Raw genomic sequence first — 25,556 nt, 5'->3', positions numbered from 1 at the left:
CTTTACAGCTGTCTTTTTCACCCCAGTCCAGGTTCCAATTCAGAGTCAAGCACTGTACACAGTTTTCCTGTTCCTTTAAACCAGATCATTTTCTCAGTCTCTGTGTTTCCTAACTTTGAAATTTTTGGAGTACACACAAGCAGGGCGTTTTGTAGAATGTCCCACAGAGTCTGTCTGGTGTCTGCACAATTAGATTCAGGGGTGGCAGGAACACCTCGGTCGGGTGTGTCCTTGACACATCTCATGGGGGGCACAGATGTCTCATTACTGGTGACAGTAACTGCAATTGCTTGGTAAGCATGGTGACTCCAGCAGGGTAGTCACCTTTATGTGAGTTTGAATTATAAGAAATTTATTCATTTTTATTTTATTTCACTTTTTTGAGACAAGATCTTGCTCTGTTACCCAGGCTGGAGTGCGGTGGTGCATCTCCACTCACTACAGCCTCCACTTCCCGTGCTCAGGTGATCCTCCTACCTCAGCTTCTCAAGTAGCTTGGACCACAGGCACACGCCTTTGCGCCTAGCTAATTTTTCCTTTTTTTTTTTTTTTCTTTTTTGTAGAGATGGGGTTTCAGTACATTGCCCAGGTTGGTCTCGAACTCTGCTCAAGGGATCCTCTCACCTCAGCCTCCCAAAGTTCTGGGATGACAGGCATGAGCCACCGTGCCCAGCCTGAGAATTTTAAGTGGTAAAAATCTACAATTCTAAGAGTCTTACTTTATGTGCACAGTTGGAAATAATAAAAATTCAGTAAGAATTTAAAATGTATCAAGAATTGCTTAGTTTTAAAGCTGTGCAACAGTGTACACTATCAACTACAGTTTAAAACTTTTGCCACAGAGCAAGGCCTGGCTGGTCTTGAACTATGCAGGCTGTGGACTGTGTCCACTTCGGACCCGCCCCTGCAAACGTCCTGCTTGACACAGTTTCCTGAGGAACCCTACCAGAAATCAGTGCAGGTCATTAATGTAGATTCTGGGGTTCTGAAATTGGGCATCCACGTTTCTGTCCCTAACCAGAGTCGGGGAAAATCTCAGCCTGTCGCTTACTTTCATTTGGGGCCTTGGAGAGCAGTGACACCGTCACCTGAAGCAGGAAGCTAACTGGCTGGGCTGCAGCCTGCCCTCCGGAGTCCCTGCTGGTCATCGCAGGACTGTGGGTACTCAGTTTTACTCACAGGTCCACATAGAGATATGCGTCCCCAAGTCTGTCCAAGGCCCTGTCCCCTCTCCTGTGTTGGAGACCTGTCACGCTACCCACTTCTGCCTGCCTGGTTTTGTCCTCATCCCGAGCACAGCTGGAAGCCCCAAGGCCACGTGGCCGGACAGTCCAGCACATCCTTCCTCAGGTCACCTGAATACAGGACAGGCAGAGGCCTTCCAGATACAAGGAGCTCACCCTGGGGTTGGGACAACCTGCTCAAAATCTGCACCGAGCAGACTCTCCCTGTTGATTTGTAAATAATTAATAGCTGTTTACTACATTCTTATGCCCTTGAAATGAAAACTCCAAGTCAGTGAATATTTCACTATACTGACTGATGCTGGTTCTCACGTTTAGGGTCTGACACCACCCGTGACTCTAAGGGGAACCTGGAGGCCCTCAGTGTGAATGGAGCTCCTGTGAGGTCCATCCTGGCAGGGGAAGCCCACCACCCCTCTTTGTGTGGGGCCAGCAGAAGATCGGGCCTTGTTATTTCCCAGTCCCAGGAACAGACTCATTTTTCTGAAATATTTTCTTTTCCTTTTTTTTTTTTTTTTCTTTTTGAGACGAAGTTTCACTCTTGTTGCCCAGGCTGGAATGCAATGGCGCAATCTCAGCTCACCGCAACCTCTGCCTCCCGGGTTCAAGAGATTCTCCTGCCTCAGCCTATCGAGTAGCCGGGATTACAGGCATGTACCACCACACCTGGCTAATTTTGTATTTTTAGTAGAGATGGGGTTTCTCTGTGTTGGTCAGGCTGGTCTCGAACTCCCAACCTCAGGTGACCTGCCTGCTTCGGCCTGCCAAAGTGCTGGGATTACACGCGTGATTTTTTTTTTTTTTTTTTTTTTTTTTTTTGAGACGGAATCTCACTCTGTCACCAGGCTGGAGTGCAGTGGTGAAATCTTGGCTCACTGCTACCTCTGCCTCCCAGGATCAAGCGATTCTCCCACGTCAGTCTCTGGAGTAGCTGGGATTATAGGCGTGCCCCATCACACCTGGCTAATTTTTCTATTTTTGGTAGAGACGGGGTTTCACCATGTTGATCAGGCTGGTCTCAAATTCCTGACCTCAAGTGATCTGCCCGCCTCAGTCTCCCAAAGTGCTGGGATTACAGGTATAAGCCACCTCACCCAGCCCAGAAATGTTATTTCCATGGGTGCACACACTCACACAAAGCCCACAAAAGGCAAAGCACAATTCATTAAGTCCTCAATACTCTTGCTTAAAAATGGAATTTGATCGGCCAGGCTTGGTGGCTCACACCTGTAATGCCAGCACTTTGGGAGGCTGAGGCAGGCGGATCATGAGGTCAGGAGATCGAGACCATCTCGGTTAACACAGTGAAACCCTGTTTCTACTAAAAATACAAAAAATTAGCTGGGCAAGGTGGCGGACGCCTGTAGTCCCAACTACTCGGGAGGCTGAGGCAGGAGAATGGCGTAAACCCGGGAGGCGGAGCTTGCAGTGAGCTGAGATCTGGCCACTGCACTCCAGCCTGGGTGACAGAGCGAGACTCCATCTCAAAAAAAAAAAAAAAAAGGAATTTAATCAAGCAGTAAAGCTCAAGCAAACTTAAATTAAATTAAATTAAATTAAATTAAATTAAATGGAGTCATGCACATACCTGTAGTCCCAGCTACTTGGGAGGCTGAGGTGGGAGAATGCTTGAACCTAGGAGTTCAAGTCAAGCCAGGCAACACAGTGAAACTCTGTCTCTAAAACATAAATAAATAAAATAAAAACGGGACTTTGAGCTAACAATCCTCATACTGCTTCTCAACCAGCATGTGTAGACAGGATCACATAAGTCACAGCTTTTCTCTAGCACTGAAAACACCCCGTTTTCTTGTTAAGGTAAAGAAATGATACAGTCATAGGCAGTAAGGTATGCTGGAAACCCCATTGTGTTGGGAGGCACAGTGGGGGACATGGAATTTGCAGAGCCTGCCCAGACCCGAGCACCCTGACCTCCATGTGACCTTGAGCATGTTATTATCCTCCCTGACCCTCGCACTCTGTGCTTGAGATGGGGGCAACAGCACGCCTGGCTCAGCCTCCTGCTGTGAGTACTCCGTGAAAGAATTTAACAAAAACACTGAGAACAGTACCTGGCACCTACTGAATGCTCATTCAAAATTTAAAAACAAAACCCCAAGAGACCTGAGCTCCATTTCTGGCAGCCACAACCAGTGCACAAGTCATGCACGGGGACTGGGCACAGGTGACACGCTACCTGTATGGTGAGGCTCACACAGCCCCCATGGACCAGGCACCCGAAAGCCCGTCCTTCCTGTCCCCACACCCCCACGGCACCCTGCCTCTGGAGACAGCCCAGGGGAGGCCTCCTGGTGACTGGTTCAAATGGCTCAGGACTCCACTACCCTGGCTGGGGGCACCAGCTGTCACTCCTCCCTCTTCAGAAAGGCACAGAAGCCACAGAAGCCAAGCTCCCTCTCCTCACTGATGTGAGAGGCTGTGTGCAGAAGAGGAGCCATCTGGGTCCCTCAGGGCCACTTCAACCATGGAGCAGCCCATCCTGAGGTCTTCTGTGAACTCCCTGTGTATTTAAGCCAGACTGAGTTGGGTTTTTCCATCACTAGTGGCTAAAATATCCTAACTGATATACTCTACAAATGTAAAATTCTTTACCAAAGGCTTAAAAACTGAGAGATTTTGAAGAGTGATTGACCCTCAGGTCTCTGACCACTCTTAGAAACTCCAACAAACCAAAATCATTACTTTACTCAACAAAGTAGATCCAAAAATAAGGTTATAAGAGGATGTGTGGGCCAGGCACGGTGGCTCAAGCCTGTAATCCCAGCACTTTGGGAGGCCAAGGCGGGCGGATCACCTGAGGTCAGGAGTTCGAGACCAGCCTAGCCAACGTGGTAAAACCCCGTCTCTACTAAAAAATACAAAAATTAGCTGGGCATGGAGGTGGACGCCTGTAATCCCTGCTATTCAGGACGCTAAGACAGGAGAATCACTTGAACCCAGCAGGCAGAGGTTGCGGTGAGCCAAGATTGCACCATGGCACTCCAGCCTGGGCGACAGAGTGAGACTCCATCTCAAAAAAAAAAAAAAAACAAAAAAAAAAATTGTGCCGATTGCCCCTTATGAGATACAAAGTAACAATCAATGCACAAAAATTGGTATTTCCTAGAGCTTCTCAAACTTGATTGCCTCAGAGGTACCTAGAGAGTTCTGCTGTTTCAGAAACTAACAAATGACTTTTACTCCAGGGATACTATACAGCAGTCTTGGGGAAAACAGGTCACCTCGCTTGGAGGATGATAGAACACTCTATTATCTTTCTGAAGCCCGAGGAAAGACAATCCGGGTTCAGAGAGGGGAGTACAACCAGGCAGCGCCAGATGCATGCTTGAACCTAGGTCAAAAAAGGATGAAAATACAAACCATGCTCCAAAAGACTCCTCTGTCCCAGAAAACTGTCCATCAGGCCGGGCACGGTGGCTCAAGCCTGCAATCCCAGCACTTTGGGAGGCCGAGATGGGCGGATCACGAGGTCAGGAGATCAAGACCATCCTGGCTAACACGGTGAAACCCCATCTCTACTAAAAAATACAAAACACTAGCCGGGCGAGGTGGCGGGCACCTGTAGTCCCAGCTACTCGGGAGGCTGAGGCAGGAGAATGACGTGAACCTGGGAGGTGGAGCTTGCAGTGAGCTGAGATCCAGCCACTGCACTCCAGTCTGGGCGACAGAGTCAGACTCCATCTCAAAAAAAAAAAAAAAAGAGAAAACTGTCCATCAATTCACAAACAACAATAATCAGAATCTAGGAGGCTCGAAGTTACCCCAAGGTGGGAGAAGGAAAGCCTACCTCTAAATAGCTCCAGGTAGAGTTATGACCCAAACTTTTGGCCTCCGCTTATGAGTAACCAAATGTCTTTGCCTTAAGCCTGAAGTTCTAATCTGCACTTGAAGTCAAGGACTAAGCTAAACTCAAACCTAGATTCCAGTTACAGTCACCGCTGCTCAACTACCTATGCAATAACCAAGGAATGGAACAGTAAAGTGACCACAGCGCTGGAAATGCCTTCCAGGACAGAGGACAATATTACCTGCAGCTAGGAAGCCACACCAGTTCAGGTGTGAGGCCAAGACACTGCTTCTGTTTTTGCTTCCTGCTTCCAAATCTGTCTTATGCCAGGAAAGAGGAAAGCTATCTAGTAGCTACCTGCTCATGGCAAGATCCAAAAGTAGGCTGGGCACAGTGGTTCACACCCGTAATCCCATCACTTTGGGAGGCAAAGGCAGGTGGGTCATTTGAGGTCAGGAGTTTGAGACCAGCCTGGCCAACATGGTGAAACTGTCTCTACTAAAAATACAAAAATTAGCTGGGCATGGGGTCAGGCACCTATAATCCCAGCCACTCAAGAGGCTGAGGCAGGAGAATCGCTTGAACCCAGGAGGCAGAGATTGCAGTGAGCCAAGATCATGCCACTGCACTCCAACCTGGGTGACAGAGCAAGACTCCCTCTCAATAAAATAAAATAAAATCTAAAGGTAAATGTCCACTGCAGAAAGAATGTGCTCACAGGGCCCCGCTCACATGCCCTAAGTCTCAAATGCCACATGTGCCATCCTCCAAAAAAGTTAAAAAGAGCCATTAGTGGTTTAAATGATGACAGATTGGCCAGGCGCGGTGGCTCACGCCTGTAATCCCAGCACTTTGGGAGGCCGAGACGGGCGGATCGCAAGGTCAGGAGATAGAGACCATCCTGGCTAACAAGGTGAAACCCCGTCTCTACTAAAAATACAAAAAATTAGCCGGGCGCGGTGGCGGGTGCCTGTAGTCCCAGCTACTTGGGAGGCTGAGGCAGCAGAATGGTGTGAACCCGGGAGGCGGAGCTTGCAGTGAGCCGAGATCCGGCCACTGCACTCCAGCCTGGGCGACAGAGCAAGACTCCATCTCAAAAAAAAAAAAAAAAAAATGATGACAGATTAAGCCAGTCTGTGTTGGCAAATAAAATTGGCATATGTGTGTTTATATAAAGTTCAGGTGCAATAAAAATTAAAGAATAACTCTTTTTTGTAGAATGAGAAAACAGCAAGCCTTCTCCAAGGAACTCACTGTAAAAGGGGAAGCTACAGACACTTACAGTTGGAACTTTGCCATTCTTGTTATTCTATTTTCCATCACCAGATGTTCAAAGGACACCCTAACATTAAAAGACTTACAACATGCTCTTAGCAAATGACCATATCAATTCACCCACCTCAGAGCAGTCCTATAAATCACAACATATGGGGTAAGTATGAGTTAGTGAAAAAGTTTCCATCCAAGTTAATATAAACCGCTCAATTAAATTTTGCTTAAGTCCGGCCAGGCGTGGTGGCTCATGCCTGTAATCTCAGCACTTTGGGAGGCTGAAGCAGGTAGATCACGAGGTCAGGAGATGGAGACCATCCTGGCCAACATGGTGAAACCCCGTCTCTACTAAAATACAAACATTTAGCAAGGCGTGGTGGTGCACACCTGTAATCCCAGCTACTCAGGAGGCTGAGGCAGGGGAATCGCTTGAACCTGGGAGACAGAGATAGCAGTGACCCAAGATCACGCCACCTGGCGACAGAGCGAGACTCCATCTCAAAAAAAAAAAAAAGAAAAAAACTTTTTGCTTAAGTCCTAGCTATTCCTCTATAAAGTGCTTTCTTTCTAATTTGATGGAGTTAAATGTTATCTGAGGCCAGGCGTGGTGGCTCATACCCGTAATCCCAGCACTTTGGGAGGCTGAGGCAGGTGGATCACTTCAGTCCAGGAGTTGGAGACCACCCTGGGCAAGACTCCTGGCTCTACATTAAAAAAAAAAAAAAAAAATCTGAAGTCCAAGTTCCTTGGAGAAGGCTTGCTATTTTCTCATTCTACAAAAAAGAGTTATCCTCTAATATTTATTGCACCTGAACTTCATATAAACACACATCCCACTTTTATTTGACAATACAGATCGGTTCAATCTGTCATCATTTAAACCACTAATGGATGATGTATAAGTGAAATGAAAGGGACAAGCGTGAAAGTAGACTGCTTCTCTAACACCTGAGCATTTTCCTTTTAATATATAAGTATTCTTGCACACAGTTCATAAAACTGCTAGACTGCTGATTCAGCGTTGTTTAACAGATGAGTTTTAACTACTTTAAAAAAAAAACAAAACTGCTTTCTACAACTATCTGATCTTCAACAAACCTGACAAAAACAAGCAATGGGGAAAGGATTTCCTATTTAATAAATGGTGCTGGGAAAACTGGCTAGCCATATGCAGAAAACAGAAACTGGACCCCTTCCTTACACCTTGTGCAAAAATTAACTCAAGATGGATTAAAGACTTAAATGTAAAACCCCAAACCATAAAAAACCTAAAAGAACACCTAGGCAATACTATTCAGGACATAGGCATGCGCAAAGACTTCATGACTAAAACACCAAAAGCAATGGCAACAAAAGCCAAAACTGACAAATGGAATCTAAACTAAGAGCTTCTCCACAACAAAAGAAACTATCTTCAGAGTTAACAGGCAACCTACAGAATAGGAGAAAACTTTTGCAATCTACTCTTCTGACAAAAGTCTAATATACAGAATCTACAAGGAACTTAAACAAATTTACAAGAAAAAACCAACCCCATCAAAAAGTGGGCAAAGGATATGAACAGACACTTCTCAAAAGAAGAAATTTATGCAGCCAACAAACATATATATAAAAAAAGCTCATCATCACTGGTCATTAGAGAAATGCAAATCAAAACCACAACGAGATAACATCTCATACCAGTTAGAATGGTAATTATTAAAAAGTCAGGCAACAACAGATGCTGGAGAGGCTGGGGAGAAATAGGAACACTCTAACACTGTTGGTGGGAGTGTAATAAATTAGTTTAACCATTGTGGAAGACAGTGTCGCAATTCCTCAAGGATCCAGAACCAGAAATACCATTTGACCCGGCGATCCCATTACTGGGTATATACCCAAAGGACTATAAATCATTCTACTATAAAGACGCATAAACATGTATGTTTATTGCAGCACTATTTACAATAGCAAAGACCTGGAACCAACCCAAATGCCCATCAATGATAGACTGAATAAAGAAAATGTGGTACATATACACTGTGGAATAGTATGTAGCCATAAAAAAGAATGAGTCCTTTGCAGGAACGTGCATGAAGTGGGATGCCATCATTCTCAGCAAACTAATACAAGAACAGAAAACCAAACACTGTATGCTCTCACTCATAAGTGGGAGCTGACAATGAGAACACATGGGCACAGGGAAGGGAACATCACACACCGGGACCTGTGGGTAGGAGGAAGGGGATGGAGAGCATTAGGACAAACACCTAATGCATGTGGGCCTTAAAATCTAGACGCCGGGTTGATAGGTGCAGCAAAACATCATGGCACATGTATACCTATGTAACAAACCTGAACGTTCTGCACATGCATCCCAGAACTTAAAGTAAAATAAAATTAAAAAACAAAAAAACAAAACAAAAACTTGGCCGGGCACAATGGCTCAAGCCTGTAATCCCAGAACTTCGGAAGGCCGAGGCAGCTGGATCACCTGAAGGTCAGGAGTTCGAGACCAGCCTGGCCAACATGGTGAAACCCCCATCTCCACTAAAAATACAAAAAGTTAGCTGGGCGTGGTAACAGGCGCCTGTAATCCCGGCTACTCGGGAGGTTGAGGCAGGAGAACTGCTTGAATCCAGGAGGCGGGGATTACAGTGAGCCGAGATCATGCCATGGTACTCTAGCCTGGGCAACAAGAGTGAAACTTCATGTCAAAAACAGCAACGACAAGAACAACAACAACAACAACAACTCTGTTTTAAAAAGTATTTTAAGTCCAGTATGAAAAACCTGGAAGTCACAGCAAAGGCCTCTAAGAAGAAACTTACCATCACTCATGACCCCTCTTACTACTGACCTTGAAAATCACTTGCCCTTCTCCAAGGCCCCGCCAGCTTAATGGGTCTCTTCCTGAACCTCCTCCCTAGTTCCAGGGCTTGGCCTAAGTCTCACAGAGCAGAAAGAAACGTGGCCACGCTTCCTCACCTGAGTCCCTTGCAAACATACAGCCCCTACACAGAGCTCCTAACAATGGAGCATCAGTACCCAGGCAGGATGGATGAGTATGAATGCAACGCGATCAGAAACTCCCACGTGGTGTGTGTGACTGAGCGCACAGGCGGGAGCAAAGGGGCGAATCTGCAAAACGAGCACAACAGATAAAACTCGCAACAGACTTCTCCACCTTTTCAATCAACCATCCCAAGCGCCACAATGCGGGACACGCTTCGTAGGGGGCCGCAGCCACACTGGCGGGAGGGAATCCTGGGCCTCGACCGGCGCCAGGAGACGGTGGGCACCGCTGCGCTCAGCACCGCGGGGGGCCCCGGCCAAGGCCGCCCGCCCCCCGCCGAGCCTCGGGGCTGTGCTGGACCCGGCGCTCGTTCCCATGGCGCTCGCGCCGCCGCCGTCGGGAAACCAGGTTTTCAAGCGTTCGGCCCAGCGGGCGCGGTATTTTAGGGCGTGACCCCCGCCCAGCCCTCGAGGGCAACCGGAAGAGCAGGCACCACTGCAGATGGGCCGAATCTGCGCCCCGCACCGCGAGGAGCACCCGAGGCCGAGCTCCCGGAGCCGGGTCTGGTGACTGAGGCGCGGGTCGCGAGGCAGGGGCGGCCCCGGACTCTCGACCTCACCCGCCGCCCGAACGGCTGGCCGGAAGCCCTGGCCCGTCTCACCTGGGAGGCGCCTGGGCCAGGAGCGCCGCACCACCCCACTCCAGCCGGCAGCTCTTTGTGTCTGGAGGCCGCGACGCAACACTCCTCCTGGCCTCGAGGCGCCGCCCCCTTGGTGTCCCGGCGCGGCGGGCGAACGGGGGGCGGGGCGGGCGAACGGGAGAGGGGGCGGGGCGGGTCCGGGATTGCGGGGCGGGGTGGGGGCAAGGCGGCCTCCGCAAATCTGAGAGCGGCTCGGGCCAGTTTGGAGCCTGGGGTGATCCTTGGAGCTGACCTGGCTGGTCCCTGCGCGCTGCGGAGCTTGCGCGTTGCGGAGCTTGGGCAGTTCGCAGCTCTTGGGGGTAGCCTCTTCTGTAACAAGCCCGGAGGCCGGCCAGGCAGGGATAATACCCCAAACCCACCACTGAGGAAACCGCGGTTTAAAACCTAGGTCGTCACGTTTCCGCCGCATATTAAATCAATACAGGTTGAGCACCCCTAATCCAAGCATCTGAAATCCGAAATGCTTCAAAAGCTGAAAGTTTCTGAGCGCTGACCTGATGCTCAAAAGAAATGCACATTGGAGCATTTCTTTTTTCTTCTTTTAACTTTCTTTTCTTTTGAGAAAGGCTGTCACTTCTGTTGCCCAGGCTGGGATGCAGTGGAGCAGTCATGGCTCACTTCAGCTTCGACTTTTCCGGCTATGGCGATCCTCCCGCCTCAGCGTCCCAACCCCCAGTAGCTGGGACTGTAGGCACCTGCCACCATGTCCGCTGATTTTTGTATTTTTAGCACAGTCTCACTGTGTTGCCCAGGCTGGTCTCGAACTCCTAGGCTCAAGGGATCCACCGCCTTGGCCTCCCAAAGTGCTGAGATTGCAGGCATGAACAACCAGGCCCAGGCTCTGGCTAATTTTTGTATTTTTTTGTAAGAAAGGAGGCTTCACCATGTTGCCCAGGCCCGTCTGGAATTTCTGGCCTCAAATGATCCTCCCACCTTGGTCTCCCATAGTACTGGGATTACTGGCATGAGACACCGCGCCTGGCCTCATTGGAGCGTTTCTAATTTTGGATTTTCAGATTAGGGATGTTCAATTGGTATAATGCAAATATTCCAAAATCTGAAATCCTAAATGCTTCTGGTGCCAAGCATCTCTGTTAAGGGATATTCAACCTGTATATATTTATGGAGCACCTACTAGGGTCAGGCATTGTCCTAAGGGCTGCCAACAGCGGGGCAAAAAATCCCTGCCCCTTATAGAGTTTACACGGAAAACAGTTTAAAAACGTAAATACCCGGCCAGGCATAGTGGCTTATGCCTGTAATCCCAGCACTTTGGGATGCGGATGCAGGCAGATAGATCACCTGAGGTCAGGAGTTCGAGACCAACCTGACCAACATGGAGAAACCCCGTCTCTACTAAAAATACAAAATTAACCGGGCGTGATGGCACATGCCTGTAATCCCAGCTACTCAGGAGACTGAGGCAGGAGAATTGCTTGAACCTGGGAGGCAGAGGTTGTAGTGAGCCGAGATCATACCACTGTACTCCAGCTTGGGTGACAGAGCGAGACTCTGTCTCAAAAAAAAAAAGTAAATACAGCCAGGCACGGTGACTCACGCCTGTAATCCCAGCACTTTGGGAGGCCACTGTGGGCAGATTGCCTGAGGACAGGAGTTCAAGACCAGTCTGGCCAACATGGTGAAACCCAGTGTCTACTGAAATACAAAAAAATTAGCCAGTTGTGGTTGACACGCGCCTGTAGTCCCAGCTACTCAGGAGGCTGAGGCACAAGAATTGCAGGAACCCAGGAGTCAGAGGTTGCAGTAAGCTGAGATCTTGCCACTAGACTCCAGCTTGGGTGACAGATCAAGGCTCTGTCTCCAAAAAATAAAAATAAAAACATAAATATACAAAAATGTCAGAGAGTTATAAATATATCCGAATTACAAAATGAGCTACAGTATACTCTAGCATGAGAAAGGTGCATATATTTTGTAGGAACTCCACTTTAGAGGATGTGAGGATCAGAGGCAAAATTACTGGGGTGAGAAGGAACCAGGATGAAAGACAGGCTCTGAAGGCAAGCACAGGGAGGCGCTCACAGTGTCTTCTAGACTGGGAGGTTTCTCTGACCTGCTGAGTGTGCCCAGATACCTTTTGCTATGCCTATGACCTGTCCCAACCAGTGTGGGGTATGATAGCAGGGCACACCGTGCAAAGGTGGTCCCTGTGGGATGCGCAGCCAAGACCCTGATGACTCCAGTTTATAACCCTGGATTCCCAGGGGTGCTCAGAGCCATGGGGGTTGCCATTGTGAAAAATGTCTTCTCTTCAGTGCTCCTGATGCTCTGCATGGGCTCCCACTCACTGGCTGGAGAGTGAATTTGGTGTCAGAAGATATGGATAGTGCCACTTACTAGCTGTTTGACTGTGGATCACCCAGTCATGTAACATCTGTAATCTCAGTGTCATTTGCAAAATAGAAATGTAAAAATTACCCATTGCACAGGAGTGTACTGACTTTATTTGTTATTTTATTTCTTGAGACAGGATCTCAGTCTGTTACCCAGGCTGGAGTGTGGTGGTGTGATCACAGCTCACTGCAGCTTTGATCTCCTGGGCTCACGTGATCTTCCCACCTCAGCCTCTCAAGCAGCTGCACTACAGGTGCACCCCCATGCCTGGCTAGCTTACTAATTTTTTGTAGAGATGGGGTGTATGTTGCCCAGGCTGGTCTTGAACTCCTGGGTTCAAATGATCCTCCCACCTTGGCCTCCCAAAGTACTGAGATTGCAGGCATGAGGCACCATGCCCAGTTGAGCATACTGAATTTAAATGACTAGGAGTTCTCCACTTTGACTACTTAAAAATTAAAAACACCAGTGCCTGCATCCTACCTCCAGACATTCCAGTTTTATCGTTGTGTAGGGAAAACTCTCTACTCCCACACCACACCAACAGTCAACACAGAAGACCGATGACTAAGTGTGTGTGGGGTTTTCTCCACACACCAAGCAGCAGACACTAGCTGGGCGTCCTCTAATTCAGTTCTGTCACTACCTGGAGAGAGTGTCAAATCCCACAGGGTAAGGACTCAGTCCCCAAGACTCCTCACACACACCAGTTGCAAGTCTGGGCCTCCACAGAACTTCTGACAGATCCGCTTCAAGTTGAGGTTCCCATGACCCTCTGACCCCCTGTTTGGTTTCAATTAATTTCCTGGAGTGGCTCATAGAACTCAGAGAAACGCTTATGTTCACTGGTTTATTTTTATTTATTTGTTTTTGAGACGGAGAGTTGCTGTGTCGCCCAGGCTGGAGTGCAGTGGTGTGATCTCAGCTCACTGCAACCTCCGCCTACCAGGTTCAAGTGATTGTTGTGCCTCAGCCTCCCAAGAAGCTGGCACTATGGGCATGCGCCACCACACCTGGCTAGATTTTATAGTTTTAGTAGAAACAGGGTTTCGTCATGTTGGCCAAGCTGGTCTCGAACTCCTGACCTCAGGTGATTTGCCTGCCTCGGCCTCCCAAAGTGCTGGGATTACAGGCGTGAGCCACCATGCCTGGCCCGCTAGTTTATTATAATGGATATTGTAAAGGACGCAGGTGAAGAGATGCATAGGGCAAGGTTTGGAGGAAGGGGCAGAGCTTCCATACCTCCCTGGGTGCCACCGTCCAGGAACCTCCACTGTTCAGCTACCCAGAAGTTCACTGAACCCTGTCCTCTTGGGGTTTTATAGAAGCTTCGTGACATCAGCATTCCTTCTCCCAGAGAGTAGGGTAAGACCCTCTCATGGGAGAGTCTTAAGACCCGCAATTGACGGCAGGGCACGTTGGCTCACTCCTGTAATCCCAGCACTTTGGGAGGCCGAGGTGGGCGGATCACAAGGTCAGGAAATCGAGACCATCCTGGCCAACATGGTGAAACCCCATATTCACTAAAAATACAAAAATTAGCCGGGTGTGGTGGCACATGCTTATAGTCCCAGCTACTTGGGAGACTGAGGCAGGAGAATCGCTTGAACCCGCGAGGCAGAGAGGTTACAGTGAGCCAAGGTCGCACCACTGCACTCCAGCCTGGGCAACAGAGTGAGACTCCATCTAAAAATTTTTTTAAAAAGACCCACAATCAGAAAGCCAGGAGAAAGTCAGGGGTCTACCCCTGAGGCCCAACACAACATTATGACAAAGGACTATAACAAAGGACAAGGGCTATGGGAGTCATGTGCCAGTAACTGTGGATGAAAATCAATGGATATCCTAACACTACAATTGTTCAGGAAAGAACCTTTGAGTCAATCTTGACTCTCTCTCTTATACCCTACAGTGACATCATCACATCCTGATCGCTCTTTTTAAAAACTTTTTCTTGGCCAGGCACAGGAGAGGCCGAGGTGAGGGTGAGTCACCTGAGGTTAGGAGTTCATGACCAGCCTGACTAACATGGTGAAACCCCATCTCTACTAAATACAAAAGGAAAACAGCCAGGCGTGGTGGTGCATGCCTGTAATCTGAGCTACTTGGGAGGCTGAGACAGGAGAATCGCTTGTACCTGGGAGGCAGAGGTTGCAGTGAGCCGAGATAACGCCATTGCACTCCAGCCTGGGCAACAAGAGCGAAACTCTGTCTCACAAAAAAAGAAACAACAACAACAAAAAAAACTTTTTCTTTTGAATTAATGTTATCTTTACATAAAACTTGGAAACGTAGAAAAGAGAGGTTCCATATACTTCTCACTCAGGTCCTGTAAATATCAGCATCTTACATAGCCATTTTTTTTTTTTAAAGTAAAAACAAATACTTTTAAATAAAGTATACTTTATTAAGTATAACGTAGACAAGAAAAGTGCACATATCATAAGTGTACAGTTTGATAAATTTTCACACCGATGTAACTAGCAAAAGAACATTACCAGTGCCCCTGAAACCTTTCTTCCCTCCCATTCCAACACTACTGTCCCAAAGGGATTATCTTTTCATTGTAATGGAATATTTAGATATATTTCTTTCAATGCCTAGAACTAATCATTATCTATATTAATCTTCAAAACTGGACAAAGGGCAGAATGCTTTTAATTCTCTATCTCTTCTTCATCTCCCATAAAATATTATCAGAGAATTCAATTCTCTATTGTTACTACTTTTAAGAACAGCTTATTTAGATTAACCACTTTCCTGGCTCATCTGCTTCCTGTATCTCCTGTCTTTTTGTAGGGGTCTATAGCCATGTTTGATATTCTTTTCAGTTGTCCCCTTTCTCGGTCTCCCTTTCTATAGTTTGGAAATTTTCTACCTCATAATCTAAACCTTGCTTACCACCAGAGGATTTGGAAGTAGCAGAGAATTGTTTTCCCTGGCTGCCTTGAGCTGGCAGCTGCTTCTGGTCTCCAGAGGCAACAGGGTGGTTGTTCTAGTGGGAGTAGTCACTCAATATGTTTCTGAAATATTTCCATGGTTATGTGTTCAGAACCTGCATCTATAGTCCATTTTACTGCTGTAGAAAATTTCCATTGTATAAATGTTACTGGGGGGTTTGTGCTCACAGAGCTCCCAGGATGGCCGCGGGCCCCTTCCAAGATGGTGGCAAGCCTCGTGTTCTCTAACCTGGGATTCTTGGCCTCACGGATTCCAACGAATGGAATCTTGGGCCATGGGTGAGTGTTATAGCTCTATTAGAAGCTGTGGGTCATGGAAGAGAACCGTGGAACCCAGTGACTAGTGTCCAGCTCAATTAGGATGAACCCAGGCACTTAGCCATGCAGGAACAATGGCAAGCCTTTAGCCCAATGGGGAGCGGCAATGGGCGCCTTGCTGGATCAGGAGCACAGCGGACACCCTGCTGGATCCGGAGGGATGGAAGTCAGCCGCAGGTCTGGCAGCAAACAGCAGTGGTGGACCCTGAGGGAAAGCTCAACTCGAGCGGTAACAAACACGGACCAGGAGAGTGCAGTTGCAAGATTCAATAGAGTGAAACGGAGCTCCCATACAAAGGGAGGGGACCCAAAGGGGGTTGCCCAGCCATGTTTTTTTATAACGGTGTAGTTATCAAAACCAGGAATTTCACATCAGTACATTACTATTAACTAAAGACTTTATTCAGGTTTTACCAGTTTTCCCACTAATGTCCCTCCCCTTTTCTTGTCAGTGCCGGATCCTTCCAGCATCCCATCATGGTCATTCCAACCCACTCACCCCCACCTTTAGTCCATGTAATAGTCTCCTGGGCCTCCTCTTGCTTCTACTTTTGCCTCTCAACTTTCCATTTAAGCATTGCTGTTTTTAATTACTGACTCCTCTTGTAATAATCTAGCTTTGGTCTTCAGTTTCTTTCCTCAGGTCCGCAGCTTTCCTTTCATCCCATGCTGTTGTTTTGTCTGTCCTGGAGCTCCTGTTCACGAACTATATTATATTCTTAAGATATTGGAGGCCGGGTACGGTGGCTCACGCCTATAATCCCAGCACTTTAGGAGGCTGAGGCTGGAGGATCGCTTGAGCCCAAGAGTCTGAGGCTACAGTGAGCTATGATTGTGCCACTACCCTCCAGCCTGGGCGACAGAACAAGACCCTGTCTCAAAAAAAGGAAAAAAAAAAAGAATACTCTGTCTTTGTTGATTGTGGTATCTGATCTTAACTAGATAGGCTGAAGGCACATGGTTCCCTCCAGAAACCACTCTTGGTACCACTGCAAAAACAAGCCAGCCAAAAGACAGTGTAGAGAGGTTGGCTTGCTTCCCTCTCTTCCTAACTGCATGTTGAAAAATAAGCCTTTATTGATCTTAAACATCTGTCACATGAGTCATACATTGGGTTATTTTTTATATACATGTATACACAAAATATTTCAAATTGAAAGCAACATCTCAATGGATTCAAAACTATTACTAGCTGTTGTCTAAAACAGATGCGAACATTTATAACTATAAAAGCAAATGCACATGTTGGTATTTAAAATGCATAATTAAGAAAAAAAAAGAATACTCTGTCTCTTATTTTATTTTAAGCCTTACAGTAATAAATGCCTTTTCCTCAGGTGGTTTAAAGCAGGTTTCCAAGGAGGCCCGTCTTGCTCCTTGCCTGCTGCTGTCCTGGGGGAACTGCACAGTTCTGACTGCCTATAAAACTGAGCCTCCTCCCCGAATGTGAGAACCAGCACTGTTCACTTTTGAGATGTGGGGCATTGTTCTAAACCCTTCAGAAGGTCTTAGAGGCCGGAGAGAAGTGGGAGCTGTGTGGCTGGGGCCAGACACATCAAATAATGAAGACAGAGAAGGCAATGGCAGGTTAAGATGCCTGCAGGAAACTCAGCTGGAAAAACAGGCAAGAAGGGACCAGAGCTAGTGGGAAAAGTAGCCCATAGAGCAGGTACAGCTGACATGTAAAAGGAAGTAGTAGAATTTAGCTACAAACTAAATGGTGAAGTAAGAGGCAAAGAGAAATGAACATCAGAAATGCCTCCCACCAGGCGCGGTGGCTCACACCTGTAATCCTAGTACTTTGGGAGGTCAAGGTAGGTGTATCACCTGAGGTTGGGAGTTCGAGACCAGCCTGACCAACATAGAGAAACCCCGTCTCTACTAAAAATACAAAAGTAGTCGGGCATGGTGGTGTATGCCTATAATCCCAGCTACTCGGGAGGCAGGAGAATCGCTTGAATCTGGGACGTGGAGGTTGTGGTGAGCCAGGATTGTGCCACTGCACTCTAGCCTGGGCAACAAGAGCGAAACTCCATTGCAAGGAAAAAAAAAAAAAAAGAAAGAAATGCCTCCCAAGGGCTGGGCACAGTGACACATGCCTGTAATCCCAGCACTTTGGGAGGCTGAGGTGGGCAAATCACTTGAAGCCAGGAGTTTGAGTCCAGCCTGTGTAACGTGGCAAAACCCTGTTTCTACGAAAAATACAAAAATTAGCTGGGCATGGTGGTGACCACCTGTAGTCCCAACTACTTGGGAGGCTGAGGAGGGAGGATCACATGAGCATGGGAAGTCCAGGTTTCAGTGAGCTGAGATTGCACCACTGCACTCCCAGCCTGGGCAACAGGAGTGCTGTGCCTTACCAGGTTAGAGCCTTGCTGCCTCCCCAGTGTTTCTCCTCTAGTCTCTCTATCTGCTGTGATAAAATGAGCTTCATCTTCCTGAAAACCTGCTTTGATCACTCCTCCTTTCTCCAAGGCCTTTGGTGACTCCACACTAACTAGACAGAGAAATCCAGATTCACAAACCCTCATCCAGCCTCCTTCACAGAAATCCCAGACCCTGTTTCCAACTTCTCCCATCACATCCCATGAGCCCTGCCTCCAGGAAAACCAGTACTTGCTGACTCTGGGGAGTGCCCCTGGCACTCTTGCCTTGTGTTTTAAGCACACCATGCCTCCTTTCCATCAACTCGAATCTGTCCATTCATCAGGTTGTGCTCAAATCTGTCTTTTTCTGAGAAGACCTCCAAAGCAACTGCAGTCCTCCACCCCATGCATTGAATAAGGAGTCCTGTTCTGCCCTGGACCATTCATTCTGGTGTCCTGGTCTGTTAAGTCCTATGACACTAAGGTTCCACTGGTAGGTCCTACTTGTTTGAGTCCCAACAAGATTGTAAACTGCCACAGTCAGGAATGATGAGTTTTTTATCTTTACATCCCCAACAATACCTAGTATTATAGAAAGCCTGATAAACAGTAAGGGTTCCTTATTTTATTGAATTCTAGTGTTGATTTTATGTTTCTGGCGATGGTTTCAATTAGTTGGGGCATAGCTTTTTTTTTTTTTTGAGATGAAGTTTCGCTCTTGTTGCCCAGGCTGGAGTGCAATGGCGTGATCTCAGCTCACCGCAACCTCCGCCTCCAGGGTTCAAGCGATTTTCCTGCCTCAGCCTCCCGAGTAGCTGGGGTTACAGGCATGTGCCACCACGCCTGGCTAATTTTGTATTTTTAGTAGAGACAGGGTTTCTCTACGTTGGTCAGGCTGGTCTTGAACTCCTGACTTCAGGTGATCCACCTACCTCGGCCTCCCAAAGTGCTGGGATTACAGGCATGAGCCACCGTGCCCAGCCCACATAGCTTTTACTCTATGATATAGACATCTTAATTTTTCTTAAATAACCCATCATGAAATTGCCATCGGTGAATTCCAATGTGATGCTGGAAGTTGAGAAATGCCAGCAGCCCTCAGACGGCTGTGTTTTGACAAGTGGCCACAAGATCCTGCATTTGTTTTACAGTGTTGTTAGTCACATTGATCTCCCACAGTTCAATCAAAATAACAACAATCAGGTGACTTAACAGAGAACATCAGCCTTTAGAGGAAAGATTTGCCACATTCAAGTTCTTGTAACTTCCTTAGGAGTCATTGCTAAGTGCTCATTTCAGAACATTTCAAAAATATATTCATTTGTGGATATTGTTGCTTCATTAGCCTTTAAAAAGATTTGATAACTCAGATATACCCAGTTTAACTCAGTCTGAGTATATCTGATTCTTCTTTTTTTGAAACAGAGTCTCACTCTGTTGCCCAGGCTGGAGTGCAGTGGCGCAATCTCGGCTCACTGCAACCTCCACCTCCCGGGTTCAAGTGATTCTCCTGCCTCAGCCTCCTGAGTAGCTGGGACTACAGGCACGTGCCACCATGCCTGGCTAATTTTTGTATTTTCAGAAGAGATAGGGTTTCGTCATGTTGGCCAGGCCGGTCTCAAACTCTTGACCTCAGGTGATCCACCTGCCTTGGCCTCCCAAAGTGCTGGGATTACAGGCGTGAGCCACCGTGCCCAGCTGAGCATATCTGATTCTTTCAATAAATTCCATGTTCTTTGCCTCGTAATAAGTTTTATTTGAACATTTTTAGATGCATAGAGTAGGTGTCAAGATAGTACAGAAAGCTCCATGTACTCCCCTTGCTCACTCTACCTTAATGCTAAAATCCTACGTAACAATGGTACGATGACCAGAACCAGGGAATTAACCACTAATGACACAACCTATCAGCTAAGCTCCAGACATCGGCTGGATTTCACCAGTGTTCCTGGATCCCATGTGGCATTTACTCAGTGTGTCTCCTTAGTTTCCTCTGGTCTGTGACAGTTTCAACTTTTCCTGTTTTTCATGACCTTCACAACTAGGCATTTCATAGGATGTCCCTTACTTTGGGTTTGTCTGATGTTTTCTCATGATTAGACTGGTGTTAGGGGCTTTTAGGAAGAACACACAGAAGTGAAGTGCCCTTGTCATCCCATCACATAAGGGGTGCCTGACATCCACATGGCATGTTAATCTTGATCACTTGGTTCACGTGTTGTCTGCCAGGCCTCCTCACTGCAGTTTCAAATTTTCATCTTCATATTCTGTTTTGTTTGTTTTAGACAGGGTCTCCTCTATCACCCAGGCTGGAGTGCAGTGGCGCAATCTTGGCTCACTGAAGCCTCGACTTCCCGAGCTCAGGTGATCCTCCCACCTTCGTCTCCCGAGTAGCTGAGATTACAGGGGGTCAGCACCATGCCTGGCTAACATTTGTATTTTTTGTAGAGATAGGGTTTTGCCGTGTTACCCAGGCTGGACTCAAACTCCTGGCCTCTTTATCTGTCTATTCTCTATCATCTATCTATCTGCCATCTACCATCTATCTACTAACCTACCTATCTACCAATTAAATTAAACTTGAGTTCATGCTGATGTCTCCAAAATAAGTCCAATACTCTAGGCTTCATGCTAGCATTCCCCCCTTACTTCTTTATAACGCTTTCAGATTTTTTTTCTTTTTTTGAGACAGAGCCTTACTCTATCACCCAGGCTGGAGTGCAGTTGCACAGTCCTGGCTCACTGCAGCCTCAACCTCCCCAGACTCAAGTGATCCTTCCACCTTAGCCTCCCAAGTAGCTGGGACCACATGCATTTGCCACCACACCCAGCTTAATTTTCATATTTTTTGTAGAGATGGGATTCCACATGTTGCCCAAGCTGGTCTCAAACTCCTGGAGTCAAGCAATCCACCCACCTCAGCTTCCCAAAGTGCTGGGATTACAGGCGTGAGCCACTGTGCCCAGTCTACTTTCAGAATTTTTAACCCACAGCCTGTGAGAAACAAATTTATAAACTAGAGTACAGTGCTTAATATAGTTCTTTAGCCTTACAGTTTCTGGTTAAAATACAAGCTTTCAAAATTACTTAGGTCAGCTCCTTTTCCCTCAGCCCCTTCAGTGAGGTTATACCACACATTTAGAACAAGGTTAGATTCATTTATCACAGTCTGTTTTCCACATTAGGTCTTTAATATGCTGTTTGATTATTTTTTAATCTGCATGCAATAAAGTTCATGCAGTATGAAAACATAAAGTATGAAATTGACAATTGTGTAGATCACCATATATCCACTATCCTGGTACCATAGGTAAAGTTTCATCACTGTGAAAGTCGCTGTATGGTTTGGCTCTATGTCCCCATCCAAACCTCACCTTGAATTGTATTACCATAATTCCCATGTGTTGTGGGAGGGACCTGGTGGGAGATAATTTGAATCACAGGGGTGGTTTCCCCTATACTGTTCTCGTGGTAGTGAATAAGTCTCATGAGATCTGATGATTTTATCAGGCGTTTCTGCTTTTGCATCTTCCTCATTTTTTCTTGCTGCCACCATGTAAGAAGTGCATTGCACCTCCTGCCATGATTCTCAGGCCTCCGCAGCCATGTGGATCTGTAAGTCCAACTAAACCCCTTTTTCTTCCCAATCTCGGGTATGTCTTTATCAGCAGTGTGAAAATGGACTAATACAGTCGCCCTATGTGTCCCTGTGCAATTAATTGCTCCCCTCCCCCAAGTCCCTGGCAACCATTGATGTGTCTTCTGTCCTTGTAGTTTTCCCTTTTCTAAAATGTTATATGAATGGAATTACACATGTAGACTTTGGAGTTTGGCTTCTTTTTTGTTTGGCACCATCTTGGCTCACTGCAACCTCCGCCTCCTAGGTTCTAGCAATTCTCATGCCTCAGCTTCCTGAGTAGCTGGGACTATAGGCGTGTGCCACCACACCTGGCTAATTTTTGTATTTTTAGAAGAGACAGAGTTTCACCATGTTGCCCAGGCTAGTCTCAAACTCCTGGCCTCAAGTGATTCACCTGCCTTGGCCTCCCAAAGTGCTGGGATTACAGGTGCAAGCCACTGTGCCCAGCCCCATACCTGCTTTTAAAGGGGAATTTTATTCTAAGTCAGAAAATTCCAGTGTAGAAGGAAATAAATCCCATAGCAAGAACATCATATTTTATTTTATTTCTCAATTACCTCTTCTACCATTTTCTCTAGAAATGAAAGACCCTTAGATTAGAGTAATTTTCAAAATGAACTTTCTTCTGTCAACAGCATTTTGACTGAAGATGGTAAGGATGATCTCTACTTTGGCTTACAGTAAAAACCCTCAGCTAACTTCTGTTAGCTAGCTGAATTTTAATACCTAATATTTTCACCAAAACAAGACTGCCCTCAAAAAGAAAATAGACTCTACTGTAAAATAAATCAAATTAAATAAAGTGACACCATCAAATGCTGACAAGGATGCAGAGGACAGAAACTCACTGGTTGCTGGTGGGGAATGCAAAATGGTGTAGCCACTTTGGAAAACCATTTGGCAGTGTCTTCTCCGGTTACACAGATACTTCCCCTATGACCCAGAGATGCCAGTGACCCACTCATAGGTATTTACCAAAGTGAATAGAAAACTTATGTTCAAACAAACAAAAACCTGTATGGAAATGTTTCTAGGAACTCTATTCATTTTTTTTTTCTTTCTTTTTTTTTTAGTGACAAGATCTCACTCTGTCACCCAGGCTGGAGTGCAATGGTACGATCACAGCTCACTGCAGCCTCGACCTCCTGGGCTCAAGCCATCCTCCCACTTCAACCTCCTGAGTAGAGTAGCTGGCACCTCAAGTACATGACACCATGCCTGGCTAATTTTTTAACTTTTATTGTAGAGATAAGGTCTTGCTGTGTTGCCCAGGCTGCTCTCAAACACCTTGGCTCAAGCAATCCTCCCATCTCAGCCTCCCAAAGTGCTGGGATTATAGGTGTGAGCCACCATGCCCAGCCTAGAAGTTCTATTCATAATTACCAAAAGGAATGAGCTACTACTGATACGCATGACAACATGGATGAATCTTAGACTCATTTTGCTAAGTGAAAGAAGCCAAACGCCACGCTGGGCATGGTTGCTCACGCCTGTAATCCCAGCACTTTGGGAGGCTGAGGCAGGCAGATCACGAGGTCAGGAGATCCAGACCATCCTGGCCAACATGGTGAAACCCCACCTCTACTAAAAGTACAAAAATTAGTTAAGCATGGCAGCACACACCTGTAGTCCCAGCTACTCGGGAGGCTGAGGCAGGAGAATCACTTGAACCAAGAGGCGGAGGTTGCAGTGAGCCAAGATGGTGCCACTGCACTCCAGCTTGGGTGATAGAGTGAGACTCTGTCTCAAAAAAAAAAAAAAAAGGAGGTATGATTGCCTGTGGTCAAGGCTCTTGAGGGCCCAGAACCCTCATTTGGTTCTGGCATCTGAAGAGGGTTTATATTGCACCCTAGTGGGTGAAAGACCAGCCCCCAAGGGCCTGCTGTACAGAACACCCAGAGGTCCAGGGCCTCTGTGCTGTTGCCTTGGCCAGGAATTGTGGGAGCCTGAATCCCATTCACACACGGGAGCTTTAACAGCACAGGGACCCCACTGAAAGGTCCCATGATACGGCTACATCCTTTGAGCCTGTGAGCTCCAAGAGAGCAGGTCTGGGCCCCTTTGTTTCCCTGCGGTAGACTCAGAGCCTAGGACACCCTACAACACTCAATACTGCTCAAATGTTTGACTGAATGGTACAACTGAACCAGGGCCTGCAAAGACATCACAACCATTATTTCTTGTTTGAGTCTGTGTGGGCTGCCAGGACAAAATACACAGCCTGGGTGGCTTAAATAACAGAAATGTATTTCTCACAGTGCTGGAGGCTGGGAGTTCAAGATCGAGGTGTGGGCACTCAAAATCAAGGTTTCTCTGACCCTCTCCCCTTGGCTTGTGGACAGCTGACTTCTCACCCTTCCCCACTTGGTCTTTCTCTGTGCATGCCCATTCCTGGCATCCCTTCCTCTTCCTATAAGGACACCATTCCTATCGGATTGGGGCTCAACCCTTAGGACCTCGTTTATCCTTATTTACCTTCTTAAAGACCCCATGTCCAGATACAGTGACATTAGGGGTTGGGGCTTCAGCGCATGAGTTTTGGAGGGACACAGTTCAGTCCACTGTACCTATCCTGACTCACAGGTCCCTCCCTCTCCCTTGCCTCGCAGACCCACTCACTCATCTGTCTCCACAGACTCCCTTTCTCTGTGACCATGGCTTTACCTCACTTGCCCTTTCAAGGGTTCACGCAACAGAAAGGAATGTGCTGAGCACACAGACCAGGAGCCCCACGGTATTGCCTGCAGACCTGATTGGCTTGGCCTGGTGCCCAGGCATCCTTTGGGTCATCCCCTCGTGGGTCTGCCACAGCCCACACCACTTCTGTGTGCTCCTCCAGCCTATGTGGCTCGCCTACAGGCTGCCCTGGCCCCTCTGGACATTTGTGAATGGCACTCCCAAAGCAGAGCCTGTTGAGTCCCGAATTCCCAGAAGAACCTGCCCTGCACAGTTGGGCTCAGTTGGAGGCGGCCGCCCACTCACTGGAGAAGTTCAGTTCGAGAAGAGGCCAAGGATAGGTTCTCTAAGAAGGAGGCTGGGGCTTTAGAAGAATTGACTGCAGGAGAAACAACAGGCACCCCTGGCCGGCATCACACAGAAAATTCTAGGTCTCTCTCTGTCTCTCTTCATCTCTCTCTGCTTCTCTGTCTCTGCCTCTGTCTGCCTCTCTGCCACTGTCTCTGTCTCATCTCTCCATGCCACTCTGTCTCTGTCTGCCTCTCTGCCACTGTCTCTGTCTCATCTCTCCATGCCACTCTGTCTCTGTCTGCCTCTCTGCCACTGTCTCTGTCTCATCTCTCCATGCCACTCTGTCTCTGTCTGCTTCTCTGCCACTCTGTCTTTCCCTGTCTCTCTCTCTGCCTATGTCTCTGTCTCCACCTCTGTCTCTGTCTCCCTGTCTGTCTCTGCCTCTGTCTCTCTGCTGCTCTGTCTCTCTCACCCAGGCATGTTTTAATTCAATAAAGCAAGCATCTGTCCTTCACATAGTTCTTATTCAGTAACCACGACACACACACACATACACACACACACACCCCTAACACAACACTGCTACACATACCACTCTCACACACACAATGTACACAAACACAACTATATAACTCACATTCACCACATCACTGCTTACACCCACTAGGCACACACACACAACCCTTCTAGACACACTCAATGTGACATGCACACCCCCTACACACAATCCCACTATACAGACACCCCACTCAGCACACATGCCCACCACTCACACACTCCCCACTTATTACAAATACGTGTTACTAAAAACATACACCCCTACACACATACAACCCACTACTACATACTCCACCACTCACACATAGTTCCACTAAATGCCTGCCACTACATACACAACTCTCTACTCGCAGCACTCGTTAATCACACACAT

At 47.2% G+C, this 25,556-nt stretch overlaps 1 protein-coding gene across 1 annotated transcript in view; it reads right to left on the bottom strand.

Moving 5' to 3' along the window:
* Positions 1-10,082, bottom strand: part of LOC103247049 (ninein-like protein) — an 89,634-nt gene extending 79,552 nt beyond the window's left edge. The window contains 2 exon segments of the mRNA XM_073009143.1: positions 9,292-9,444; positions 9,981-10,082. Of these exon segments, the coding sequence (XP_072865244.1) occupies positions 9,292-9,310 (19 nt within the window). The 5' untranslated portion in view covers positions 9,311-9,444; positions 9,981-10,082.
* Between the last annotated feature and the right edge of the window lie 15,474 nt (positions 10,083-25,556).

This window comes from Chlorocebus sabaeus, chromosome 2 (genome assembly GCF_047675955.1).
Source record: "Chlorocebus sabaeus isolate Y175 chromosome 2, mChlSab1.0.hap1, whole genome shotgun sequence".
Classification (NCBI taxonomy): domain Eukaryota; kingdom Metazoa; phylum Chordata; class Mammalia; order Primates; family Cercopithecidae; genus Chlorocebus; species Chlorocebus sabaeus.
This window is presented reverse-complemented; position numbering and strand designations above follow the sequence as displayed.